The following is a 14,079-nucleotide window of genomic DNA, read 5'->3' as shown; positions in this document are numbered from 1 at the left end:
GAAACCTGTCTTTGTTTTCGTAGGACAATGGAGAACAAATTGTCTATTATTTTCCACCCTGACCTATTTTACAACTGTCATTTGCCAGATCTTTCCACTCCTGACAAAACCTTATATAAATCTATTCATATTAATTGTATTGAAACCATATTTTACTAAAGCAAGAAAAAAGGAAAATTATATGTCCAGTATTGTCGAATATTGCTTATCCTTACAAGTTTACATGTCAGCACAGTTGTTAAGTGTGATTGGTCAAAAACAGCTTTTTTCTGACCAATCACAAACTACTATGCTGACATTTACGTGAATGCTACACATGTAGACTTAATCAATATGTCAATACTGTAGCTGCACCTAAAACAATAATTTTACAACAATGTTGCACTGTCGTGACTGTAAAAGTCGAATTTCCTTCACCTTAGCGGCAAGATTAGGCGCAACCAATTCAATTTCAGATATATCAAAAAGTACCCAGGGGCGTACCACATTTACGGTACCAGCAATCAGTGAATCACCGACCAAAATTAGATAACGAGTTCCCACATAATTTAAGATTCACTGTTTTTTTTCTGCAAAGAGAACACACAAGTGTCCAATGGTTAATTCGATTAAATCTGTCATATAAGGTATCGTATTAACTGGTTATTTGCAACATTAACGGTGATACCTGATCGTTTTAATTAAACTCTAATTATACCTGCCCAGGTGTTCTCCGGTGGCTGGACAACCAAGCCTTCTATAACGAGTTTTGATTGATTCCAAAATTTGCATATTTGCGAATACTCGATTAGTTCGCTGATTTGTAAGAGATTTAATCTAGATGAGTCATATAGTGATAGTGAATGTTACTGGGTGGTACCCTTAACGTTTAGATGGTAAAATTTAAAAAAAAAATTAATTAACTCAAAGTTTGTTACGTTTGAAAACCAGTTTAGAGTAGAAACCAGATATCTAGTACCAGATTTTATGTATTTTCTTTTTTAAAGGATTTTTTTTTAACTTTTGAAAACTTTAGTGTAGCTTAATGGTAGAAATATGACGTAAAGTGTCATGTCTTGAAAACTTTCAAAAATACCCTAATTCCAAGGGCAGTGACAAAATATCAAAGCAAAGCAAAGTTTCACTATTAAATAAAATATTCAATAATATAATAAATATAAACCTCAATGAAGATAGATAGATTGATTAAACATAAAAATTGTAGCTTAATATTTGGACATAAAAAGCTTCAAATAAAAAGTAAAAATTACATTAAAACTTAGTGTATTTATGGAAATTTAAAATGTAATTTTTTTTGTAAAACAGTCACGTGACTGATAAGTCTACTTGTATAGTTTTACTGCTTTAAAGCAAAATTTTTTCAAAGTTTACTCTAAGCAGTTTCAAGTGGAAATTTAAATTAAATTAACCACTATAAATTTGTTTTTAAATAAAATAATTTCAACACTTTTTATAGACATTATAAACACTGGAAAATGAAAAATCAAAGACTTACTTGTTTTTGGGTCCGGAAATAAAAAGTAAGATGCAACAAGTGCAGGAACGTCCGGAAGTCGACTGGAACCGATTCAAAAAAATCAGGAAAATAAATAAACCACGACAAAGAGGGAACGACTGCGTAATATTACTGTTTCTCTGTCTTTCGCGGGTTGAAAAAAAAAACTATGTCCGAAGAAATAATCAATTTCAGAGGATGCTGCGGCTCTCGTCCACTGCCGATGGAGATACTTTGTCGGTGTTATTATAGTACTTCTGATAGTCTTACGTGTGTGCCCCCACCATTTTTTGGCCGTCCATTAATTAATCCAAATAATTACAAGTTTTGCTAATTTTGAGCCGATCGAAATCGCACGTCGGGAAAATTACCAGCGAAAGAAAAAAACCCGGGAAAATTGTTATTTGATACGCGCGGGCCCATTAATTTTATAGCTATGTCAGCGTGACATGGTTCTTTTAATTGATGATGCGATTTTCGTGTTGGCTTTTATTGGTCCCCGTGTGCGTGCAGGGTGGGAAGGGTTTAATAGGCCAAACCAAGAAAATGACTTCCTTTTTCCATTTTCAAGGTTGTTGAGATTACCTGCAGCACATCTACAGGACGGTAAAAGAAAATGTTACTAAAACTACTAAAATGGTTAGAAAAGGGACAACCAATACTTTAGACAACTAACAAAAACGTGTAAACCAACTTGTGAATGACATTTTTACCAAAAAGTTATCTAAACATTAAACTAAAATTGCACCGTTTACTTCTTGACAAATGGTGAATGAAACATTATGTACAATGTTTTCAGCCTCAAAATAGACGTCTTGAATTTTTTTGCATTATTAGTGTATATTTCATTGTTAGAGCAAACTCTAGAAAATATACAACTGAGCACCAAACCGATAAAGTGATTTTTATTAAACACAGCAATTGTGCCAATTAATCGAATGTTGAAAGCATTCGCAATTGGTTTTATATGAAGACGGACTTATTATTTGTTTCTAGAAATACATAGAAAAAATTACTTCTCCTGTGGTGGCAAATTTGATTAGAAGACGAGGACGTCATAGGACATTTTTTTTATTACGGCAAATTGGATTACTGAACAAAGAATATAAATTACGAATCACGAGTGTTTTCTAAATTATCACCACCATCCAGACACAAAAATACTAAGCACTTATTGAATTTTAACTGCTTTTGTTAGTATTTTATAGTAGAGTAATGTCAATTATCGGTATAAATGACTATTTAAGTTATTGAATCTGGTTAATTTTATGTTGCAATACTATTGGTCATTTAAAAATTAAATTAAGGTGTAGCTGTGTATGTATGTGGATGTGTATGGGATGGGAGCCTATAAAAGGCACGTTCTAAAAGAAATTAGGCTTATATACCGGGTATTGCAAACAAATATTGGTTTAACAAAGTATTTTTTCTACAAACATTCAATAATGATGCATTTTTCGCTTTCAAATTTCAACGAAAAGTTACCCTTTACTGAGGAGTTATCGAGAGTACTTTATCACGCGTTGCCAAGGGTAGCAAGCGATAATAGTATATTCTATATTAAGAGCGGAAAGTACATATTTGCCGCTTGCACATGAAAATTATGTAAAAGCGGCAAAAGTACTTTCGGTTCGAAATATAGACGATATTTTTTCGACGACTGCTGTGGGGTGGAGTAGAAAGACAACTCACATCATTTTCGTAGCTCGAACTTATTGTCACCGAAAAATCACTTTGACGGAATGTGTTTATTTCAAACAGGTATGTCAAGTGTTGTTATGGAAACGCCGAAAAAGTTGGTGAGTAGATTGTTAGTAGAAAGCGAAAACACTCTAGAGCAGAAAATTATTCACTTTCTGCTCTCGCGCGGCGAATAACCACTTTCTGCTTTTAAATCGAATACGTGCAAGAGGTACGTTGTGCATAAATAACTATTTTTCACTTTTTTTATTATCCGATTAGATAGAGTTGTCATATCAAATAAACACAATTCATTCTGTCACTTGATAATCCAAATTATTAGTACCTATACTTAAATAATCAGTCCCTTATTAAGTGGCTTAGGTTATCAAGTGTTTTTGCATATCACATTTATTGCACTTATTATTATTTATTATTAGTAAATATACCTAAACTTCAAAATAAAAGTACATAAAAAATAAAATAATGTAAATTAAAATTATTGTTACTTAACAAGCAAAATAAATGAACTTTACCTAAAAATATTATCCGGTAGCCATGGGCACATTTGCAGATATAAATCTAACAAAAAACACATTAACTTTTCTGGATTTTTTCCAACAAACCGTTACACAACTGTCGCACAAAGCTTTTTCACCTGCATTCGTTATATTATGGGAGCATAACCCCATACACCCGGTTTAGAAATGCAGAATTTATAAAGTCTATACAGGATGAAGCTTATTAAACCGAAACAGGCTCATGACACGATACGGACCCCGCTTGGTAGACACTGACTTACATTACATCCAATAAGGCATATTATTTAGGATTGTTCGTACTCTAAAAGTACTATTTAACATGACTCAATTCAATTTAGTATACCACTACTGTATTATGTCGAAAATAATAATTATTACGCCATTTTTGTAAGTATTGAAACAAAAGTGTCATGTATTCTTAATAGGAAAAATTTGAGAAAGTGGTTTCTGTAATTGAAAAGAAATGGACCCAATAAGACACTGGGGTCATAATTTTGGCACTAATTTTTATTCTTATGTTAGGGTAGGTTTAGTGTTTTTTGTTTTGATAGGTGATGTGTTTCGGTAAACATCCGCTTTGCGTAGTTGTTGCATCTATCAAAAGTCCTTCAATCAAAATTCTAAGTTTATAAGCTACTCCGATTATTTTATTGTCGAAATAATAATTTCATGCTTTCACTATAATCCTATTATTAATAATCTATAATCACCTTGACGGGAATATTACACCTAATCACGCATTTTTTTTATTTTATATTTTTTTCTATTTTTTCCGGCTGATTCAGTCTCAGTGCTATATACCTATCTATACAAATAGTAATCTTTGGTACAGTTACAGATTACACTAATCTTTACTCTACTTTCATTGTGCTATTGTTTTGATAAACGGACGTAGTAATGTTTTTGTATATTTTTGTAGTACCTGCAGTTTTATGTAATGCTTTCTTAGTTTATTAACAGATTAAGACCGAAACCCACTAGCAACAGTAGCAACACGCCACGCCACATTACCCCTCTTTCTCCCGTCTAGTGTCAAAAATGTTTTCCATTTGATTTAGCATGTCTTGGCATGGTGTAGCGTAGGTCAAGTGTGTACAGGGTGATTGATTCAATTTTGACCACCCCCTTAACTTCCTTAATTTTGATTTTAGCAAAAAACGTTAAATACAAAACTAGTAGATATTTAGGTCTACTTTATTCTTAGATAAACAGTTTTTATACAGGGTGTCCCAACATTGGAGTATTCAATCGGGATGCCTGTTCCGTAGTTAGTGCCATCAACGTGGTATAGGTAAGTTAATTTAATATTTGTCAAGAAGAGACAGAACCTAACCTTACAATTTTGTCTAGCTATCATGAATAGAAGTTGTTAAAAAGCACGTTGAAAGTCTATTTTTCCTTTCAAGAATCTTTATCACGACAATTAATGTGTAGCTTCAATCAATAATATACGATTATAACAAACAAGCCTGAAAATTAGTGTGTGATTCCAATCTGAGTCCCTATCAGAAAGAAGCGAATCAACACAAGAACAATGCCATCTTGATACTGTTCCTTTTTGTTCTCGAAAAAACACATTTAGGATTAGTACTTGTTTGTAAATTTTATGGTTAAGTTTGTAATTTTAAGATTACAAGTATGTAAAAGTAAGATTATAAATTCCAGACATGAGTTTATTCACCTGCTTGACGTCATTTTTAACCAATTTCTGATAAAAAAGTGTTCGTTCATAGATAAAATACTAAGTTCATAGATAAAACAACATATATAAAGCAAGTAAAACACATAGACGGGACATTCACATATTTAATGTTCCAGCGGTATGTGAGTGTTTAATGTAAGTACCTAAAACATATTACTAAGGTGCAACAAATAATTTTTGGTGAATATGTAATTAAGGTCGGAATTACCCAGCTTCTTAGTCATAGTCGGAACTTTGAACTTAATTTCTGTTCATAACAACACATAGTAAACAAGTACTTGTGTTCTATATGTTGTAATGGACAAAATATAAGTTTATGATTACTTAAGGCCGTAAAACCAAAAGAAGAAGAAGAAGAAGTTTATGATTACTACTATGACTTAAAGCAGGTTTTACACCGCGCTTTCATGTCAAAGAAACTCATGAAGCTGCTTCAAAAACCAATTTTATCGGGGGTAATATCCCTAGTGCATTTAATTTTTCCGGAAAAATTCGGAAAAACGAGTTTCTAAGTAATTTGTTGTCTTCGACTCGGATTTTTAAAACCACTCTCGCTCATGCTATTTGTTAAAACAAATTACTTAGAAACGAGTATTCCAATTTTTCCACAGGAAAAATTAGATGCACGAGGGATATTTGGTAAGATTATTTCCTGAGTTAAATAAACTTAAATAAAATTTTTTCGATTTTTTTTCCGGAAAAACTGCTGACAGCTAAGTTGACAGTTGTTAAGTGATTTTTCCACTTAAAATTTACATTTGTTATACTAATTCTTGACAGCGATTGGTCAAAATTGATAGGAAGGAAATAATCAGTGTAAAACAAAATTTTATGTCAAATGTTTTACAGTTTTACCGAATAGGACAGGTTCTATTTTCATCCAACTTATTTAATCAAACTTGCCGTTTTGCGTAATGCCAACTGCCAACAGACAAAAACTATAAAGTGAGAGTGTGAGCTGCAAAATATCAAAAATACCAGAAAAACAAGTAGGAATAATCTGTAATTATTACCACCTAAACACTGAATTCACTTGGTTTGGTTGGTCAAACTGTTTTCATTGACAGCTTTGACATAAAAGTTTGATAAGTGTAAAATCAAATCACTTTATGCTTCTTTGAATTAAAACTTTTATTGTGAAACCTGCTTAAGAACTCTTTCAGGAGTCACAGGTTATCATAATAATGTGTCCGGACACCATTAGAAACAAACAGGGAATAATAGTGCCTGTCTTCAAGCGTGGGCTATCTTCATGACAATTTGATTGAATTGGTCTCTATCTGTTGCTACTCGGAATAGTTGTTCTACTCCCAGTCCGGTCCAGTTTCTCATATTTCGCAGCCACGATAGCTTTTTGCGACCTATCCATCTTCTGCCTTCAACCTTTCCCTGAATAATCAGGCGAGGGATGTGATATTTATCACCTCGCATTATATGCCCGAAATAACTGATCTTTCTTGTTTTTATGGTGTTCAGGAGTTCTCGATCCTTATTCAGCTGTCCGAGTACCTGGTATGTGCAGTCCACGGAATCTTGAGGATTCTTCGATAGCACCACATTTCAAACGCTTCTATTTTATTCATGATGTCAACTTTAAGCGTCCATGTCTCACATCCGTACAAGAAAATGCTCCATACGTAACAGCGGAGTGTTCTTAACCGCGTCTGAACTGTGAGGTTTCTATTAGTGAGAGTTGGTTTCCAATTGCTGAATGCCCTAAGTGCCATTTCAATCCTCGCTCTTACCTCTTCGTCGCACGTTATGTCATTGTTTAGCCAGCTACCCAGATATTTGAAATGTGATACCAGTTCAATATTGTGTCCGTTGATTGTAATCGGAATTGATTCTATGTTTATTCTGCCTTCTCCAGCTCTTCGACCAGCCTCGTTCACTCTATCCAGCAGCATTTGCAAGTCTTTCATGTTTTCTGCAATGATGGCAGTATCATCTGCGTACCTTACGTTGTTTACAATTTCGCCACCTATCTTTACTTCCTCTGTCCTGCCATATAAAGCCTCGTGAAATATGTTCTCTGAATAAAGGTTGAACAACAGGGGTGATAAGGTCTTCATGCAGAAAAGGGGTTCACGTGTGTCAAGCCTTGTCCGCTACGAAATCCAAATTGTGCTTTGCCAATATTGTGTTCACATTTGGCATAAATTCTGTTGAGGAGTGTCTTTAAGAGTATTTTTAAAGTGTGACTCATTAGGCTAATTATTCGGAAGTCATTGCACTTGTTATCTTTATTGTTTTTGGGTAAGGCGATGAAGATAGTTTTACCAGCTCTATACGGATTTCATCGGATCCTGGACTTTTTCGTGCTTTTGATTGGTGTATCGCTTTTTGAAATTCGGATTTGAGAATGTTTGGACCGTGAGACTTTGGACTAAGGGCGTTAGAGAGAACATAATGTCAAAACTTACCTATCCCTCGGGCCATAGGTTCAGCAATTATTTACTGTTTTTGGCATTGAGAAGTATACGGTATACCTTTACCGGTATGTTTTTTACTCTTTATTTTACCTGAATGTTGTGACTTTGATAGTCCTGTTAAATTTTAGAAAATATAAAAGAAAATGCAGCAAAAGCTAACGAAAGTTTATTACCTAAAAAGTCAAGAGCATCCTAAGGTAGGGAATACGTAGTTTTTATGGCATGAAAGAATAAAAATGCCATTGCTAATATTAAAAAAGATTTGAGGGCGTTAAGATAACGCCTGCCTATTGAAATAAATAATGCCCCCGCCTAAACAAATCTATTGATATCAAACTTTAACCTAACTTTTGAAGCTATTTTGAAAGAAAGAAGAAATACAGGGTATTGTAGATTCAATTTTCTTTTAGTTTTAACTCCCAAACTTTTTTTCTACTACGTCAATAATGTTTTAATGTCCAACAGGGCGATTATTTCATCAATAATGACACTTATTAAGATCAATCATCTAAGAAATAATGCCCTATGGCGTTATTTTTCATAATGGCCTCAGGTGAGGGCAATATTTTTTATAATGCCCTCTGACCATTTTTTAAATACATATCTACAGAATGAAAGTCGGACATTAAACATTGAAGACACCACAGGCATTACAGGAAATAATGTCCACGGTCGAAGTCGTTCCCATCATTAGCATAAACACGTGCATATAAATAAAAAGTCTGAGACTTTTTCTTTGTAGATTTATTTATTTATTATTAAATTGAACCTCATTTAATACCTAATATACATAATATAGTATATATATATACATAGTCTATACCTAATATAGGTATTTAAATTATTGCAATGCCATTTATCACAGCATAAATCATTCTTTGTTCGATTATTTTGAGGGATTCTCAACCCTAATCCGTTTGATAAAAATTTATTATTGAAGGCAATATCTCATAATTAATGAAGGATAAAGGATAAGGATAAAGAATTTTTTTAGTTTATAAATTATCTTAATAAACAATTAACATTAAGACCGAAACCCATTAGCAAACACGCCACCCCACGTTACCCCTCTTTCTCCCGTCTAGTGTCAAAAATGTGTGCTTAAGTTTTCCATTTAATTTACCATGTCTTGGCATAGTGTAGCGTAGGTCAATAAATTAAATTTTAATAAAAAATTAAATTTATAAATTAATCTTAATAAATAAGCACTTTCCAATTGGATATCAGCAGATTGGAAGACCCCGTCTATGACAGGTCATGTGCAAAATGTCACAATCAAATTAAACTGAACTGAACTTAAGCCTAGAGAGTCCCTAAATATTTGGGTATAATCGGCCTTTATAGCCAATAAATTACTATAAATTATTTTGTATGAGGGGCATATTATGTATATTAATAACACATACATTTTTAGGTTATGGCTTTAGTAAACATTCTCAACTAAGTAACTCAAAACGACAAAAAATATGGTAAGCTACACTTTTCTTGTGGTTCATACATTTTGTTTAGGTTCTTGATTTCAAATCGGTTGGTTTATGGCATATATTGTTGCAGAGTGGAAAGTGGCACCATATAAAAGTAATTCTATGGAAGAATTATGTGATTCGAAAACGACATTGGCTGTTGACAATATGCGAAGCTTTAATACCGGTACTGTTATTTATCTTCATATCGTACGGAAGAAGTCAAATTACTGAATTTAGTAAACGGAGTGTAACTGCCGTAACCTACAACGAAAAATTCCCGACATTTTACGAAGACTCGGGGTTTAACTTAGAAGAAACAGTGTTTTATTACTCTCCCTCCGATGACTACTTTGCGGACATTGTCCATGGCGTTCAGGAGAAATTTCAGATCATCAACAATAGTGAGTACACTTACACACCTAAAAATATGGAGTATAATAGTAATTATTTTACCATCTAGACATTAGGAAATTTCCCACCGAAAAACTGCTCACAGAAAGCTACATGTCTGGTGACGCTACAACAGTCGTCGCCATTATTTTTAAATCCAAACCAGATGACAAGCATCTGGAGTATACCATAAGACTTCACGAACCATTAGTGAACTGGAAGACCAACAGGCTTTTTGAAGATTTTTATTCCTTTCAACCAGGGAGAGGTAATAATAGTTATATGTTGACTTAAATAGGTCCAGCAGTTACAAATTACTAATTTTGTAAATTGTTTTTTTTACAGGTAGTGAATACACTTGGAAAGGCTTTTTAAGCCTTCAAAAAGCGTTGGACTTAACATTCTTAGAAAAAGAAGCTGAAACGAACGGTGTACACCTTCCCGAAATTACTTTGGAATCACAGGAATTTCCATATCCTCCATACAGAACCGATTTAGGATTTGAATTGTTAAGTGAATTCCTGCCCCTGATCACTCTATTTAGCTTTAGTTTTGTTTGTCCTGCGGTGCTTCAAAGAGTGGTAGAGGAAAAGTATACCGGAGTCAAAGTTAGTTTTCCAGTTATTCTATTAATTTTTTAATTAATAAATAATATTTTTGTAGCAATTAATGAAAATGGTAGGAATGAAATCATGGGCGTTATGGTTGGGATGGTTACTTTACAGCATGTTACCTATGTTATTGTCAGTGGCTTTAATTGTCGTTTTTCTAAAAGTTGATATATTTAAAGCTGGATATCCACCCATAGAATTCACGTCCACAACAATATTGGCACTGTTTTTAATACTTTACTGCCTAACCATCACGATACACACGTTCTTTTTAAGTACCTTTTTCGAAAAACGTTTGTTTGTTAAGTGATTTAAAAAATTCGGATCGATACATAACTGTAACGTTACAGCCACATTAGCTACTCTGGTTGGGTTTCTTTTCTGGATATTATCCTATTTTGTACCAAAATACCTGAGTGAAGATGTTGACAACCTACCATTTTACCGCTGTTTAGTGTTTATGTTGTTTCCGAACATGGCGTTACATTTTGGATTTTCTGTCATATCCCAATACGAAATTAGAGGTAGGCAAAGCAATGCAAAGAGCAAAATAAAAATAAATATTTACTAATCAAATTTGTATTTTGACATTCCAGAAACTGGACTACAATGGACAAACTGGTACAAACCTTCTGATGGTTGCTACAACGATCTATCTATGTTTCATGTTTTCTTAATGTTAGGGCTGGATTGCATTCTTTACGCTGTGCTTACTTTAGTCATTGACCCATGTAAACCAGGCAAATACGGAATTCCCAAACATATTTCACTACCTAAATGGTTGAAACGATCCAAGAGTAACCCGGTAATTTAAAAAACATTACTCCCTTAAGAGATTATAGCAATTGTTTTTAAACAGTCTACCACAACATCAGAAGAGGGTATAGAGTTGTTGAATAAATCAACATCAATTGTTATACGTAACTTGTCTAAGTGCTATGGAGACCAAACGGTAGTGAAAGATGTGACTATGGATATTCACGAAAAAAAGCATTACAGTGTTGTTAGGGCATAACGGAGCTGGAAAGTCTACTGTTATGGGAATGATAACAGGTAAAATATACTCAAGTAAGATCTTTCTTGTTTACCATTTTTGATAATTATTAGGAATGATTAATAAAACCTCCGGGGAAATCTTTATGTCTGGACAAAAAGTTCAGTCGATTGCCGATTATATGGATTCAGTAGGCCTTTGCCCCCAATACAATATGTTTTTCTCCGATTTAACTGTAAGGGAACATTTAAAGTTTTTCGCTATGGTAAGTCACTTTAGTTGCTCCTACAGTCAGCAGGCTTAAGAAAGTTAAATTGCAGCTTAAAGGACAAAACTGTAGAAAAGCAGAAAAAGGCATTGGAGAATTGCTTGAAAAACTTCAACTCGAAGATAAGAAACATCATCTTCCACACACTTTATCCGGCGGAATGCAGAGAAAGCTGTGTCTGGCCATGGCTGTGATTGGAGATTCAAAAGTGAACATTTAACATACTTTCAAATTTCATTTTCACAATTCAAATTTCCTAGATCTTGATTCTAGACGAGCCATCATCAGGAATGGACCTCAAAGCTCGTAATGACTTGAGAAACTTATTACTCCAGTTGCGAAAAGAACGAACCATTTTAATTACCACACATTTCATGGAAGAAGCCGAACGGTTGGCAGATCGCGTTATCATGTTGAATGATGGAGAAGTTGTTTTGAATGGTTCAGACACTTTAACTGAGCTAAAGAAGTTATACGGTTAGTATTAGTTACTGGAAGTTGAAAGTGTTATTAATATAGCAGCGCAGGAAAAAAAGAAATTCTTGCGTATCTTAATTGAGTCGACAACTAATATCGATGAGGCTCAAAAAGATATTAACAAAAAACTGAAAAGCTATGGCGCTGATGACTTTATTCTGGACAGTAAGGATGGAAATGAACTGAAATATCAAGTTACGTGTGAAGATATTTCAAAATTACTGAAAAACCTTGAAGAACAAAAAAATCCTTACACATTGAAGTCGTTTCTGTATCCAATCCATCTATTGAAGATATCTTTCAGAAGTAAGCTAATGATAAAGGTGTAAAATTATAATGTTATTTTGTACTCGTAACAGGTATCAGAACGAGAAAAACCCAAAATGGACGGAAAACATCACAAACTCAAATGAAAGTAAGTATGTATTTTGATTTACATAGTTTTTGTAAAGTGTTCATCAATAGAAAATAAAACACCATTATTCCATTTTTTCCCCAGATATTGCCAAATCTTTTGGTGGAACATTTTGCACAAAATTACAAGGATTGTGCGAGAAAAAATGTAATTTCTTGAAGACAAAATGGCAGTCGTACACTATAGCAGTAAGTCAGATTTTTGTATCAAGTTTTCGCATCTGATTTTTGTTTCTTAGGTCGCTTTCGCTGGTTTGTTCCTACTATTAAGCATTGGTTTAGGACAAGCCAAAGTATATCTCAATGGTCAAAGTCCTAAGCTCCAACTGTCCCCAGAGACGTACTGCAATACGACCGTTTTGTGTGGAGGTTCAAACTCGTCACAACTTTGTCAAATTGAGTTTGAAAATTTGATGGAACATAAATTGGCCTTGGTGAAATTTGAGGACGATCTAATATCATGTATGAATGCTAAATTAAGCTTGTTAATGTGCTCGGTTGTGTTTTTAAATGTTGATGGCTTACATCCATTTACACTTTAAGTTGACTTTTAGACCAAGTTTAAGTTTAACTGTGCTTCAGGCTGTGATTTTTTTAATTTTATTGTCACAGTCTGAACCCCGTTAACTTACCACTGTTAAGTTAAATCCAGTTTTTGGAAAGTAAAAACTGACACGGTTGGGCTTTTTTCTGAATTGCTGTTACAATGTGGCTTGAAAAACTTATGAACGGCAGCAAACAAAAATAAGTTACGCAAATAACCTCAAATTTGATTATAAACCGTAAAAATTCATCTAATCCTCAAAAAAAATCAATTTCCACCATACAAACAAACGCAAACTGTCACCACTATTTCCGCCATATTGGAATTTTTGACAAGCACCTTCTAGGCTTTCTAGTATAGTAGGGCGGTGGAACGTCACGTTTGTATCAGAATTGCGTTCAGTTAATAAGTGCGTGTGAGAAAGAGAGCGCTACAGGTGTCGCAACTAATCGCTAAGCAATGCATTTTTAAAACATCAAACTCATTAGTGCCGCGTTCTGATTCAAAAGTCACGTGACCTCTATCTCATTTTATAATTATGATGTCATGTGATTTTTAGATCACAACGCTTTTTAGATCCGAAATGATGGATCGAAAGAATGCGGCTCATATTCGTAATAAAATTCATTATGTGATACGAAAATTGTTTTGTTATATGATTTTTGTCTGCCATTCAGTATATGAAGTATTTGTCGCCATCTGTCATAAAAAATGACGTTCTAAACCGAATTTAAAAATTTAAAAAAACAAAACACAACCTAAATAAATTACTACTGATATCTATGTTTGTTTATGTCCCTCCTTTCCAGGTTACACCAGTATACGTTTCACTATGTGTATGTCAGTTGCTATTTATATACATGGCTGATGAAGCCAAAAAGCAGAAACACGTGTTGCCGAGTTATCATGCTTGTTCCTTTCTGCTTCATTACTATTTACTATTTGCACTCACTATTTACAAATTTCGTTTTCATGTTTACAAATTAACATCACAATTAGACACTTCAAAAAACATCTGATGACAGTTCGTTAACTTTGCCGCCATTGTTTCAATAAAGCTACAC

General features: G+C 33.7%; 2 protein-coding genes across 6 annotated transcripts in view; one reads left to right on the top strand and one right to left on the bottom strand.

Moving 5' to 3' along the window:
* Positions 1-3,921, bottom strand: part of ITP (ion transport peptide) — a 38,583-nt gene extending 34,662 nt beyond the window's left edge. The window contains exon 1 of one of the 2 annotated variants that reach the window (XM_081980171.1): positions 3,712-3,921. The gene's annotated coding sequence lies outside the window, so the exon portion shown is untranslated. Of the gene's footprint in view, positions 1-1,495; positions 1,723-3,711 lie in introns of those variants that run through there. The other variant, XM_081980168.1, reaches the window with a different exon arrangement.
* A 1,554-nt stretch (positions 3,922-5,475) lies between these two features.
* Positions 5,476-11,565, top strand: LOC145729982 (phospholipid-transporting ATPase ABCA3-like). 4 transcript variants are annotated; one of them, XM_081980991.1, is made up of 10 exons: positions 5,476-5,554; positions 9,266-9,320; positions 9,406-9,718; positions 9,778-9,975; positions 10,053-10,315; positions 10,371-10,611; positions 10,669-10,842; positions 10,915-11,123; positions 11,178-11,371; positions 11,426-11,565. In XM_081980991.1, the coding sequence occupies exons 2-9, from the start codon at positions 9,318-9,320 to the stop codon at positions 11,331-11,333; spliced, it is 1,557 nt and encodes a 518-aa protein (XP_081837117.1). In that variant the 5' UTR covers positions 5,476-5,554; positions 9,266-9,317; the 3' UTR covers positions 11,334-11,371; positions 11,426-11,565. The 4 variants fall into 4 exon arrangements, with proteins under 4 accessions (XP_081837117.1, XP_081837118.1, XP_081837119.1 ...); XM_081980992.1 differs by lacking the exon at positions 5,476-5,554 and adding an exon at positions 5,559-5,599; XM_081980993.1 differs by lacking the exon at positions 5,476-5,554 and adding an exon at positions 7,960-8,048.
* The last annotated feature ends 2,514 nt before the right edge of the window (positions 11,566-14,079 follow it).

This window comes from Ips typographus, linkage group LG5 (assembly GCF_016097725.1).
Source record: "Ips typographus isolate SLU linkage group LG5, UJ_Ityp_2.0, whole genome shotgun sequence".
Classification (NCBI taxonomy): Eukaryota; Metazoa; Arthropoda; class Insecta; order Coleoptera; family Curculionidae; genus Ips; species Ips typographus.
This window is presented reverse-complemented; position numbering and strand designations above follow the sequence as displayed.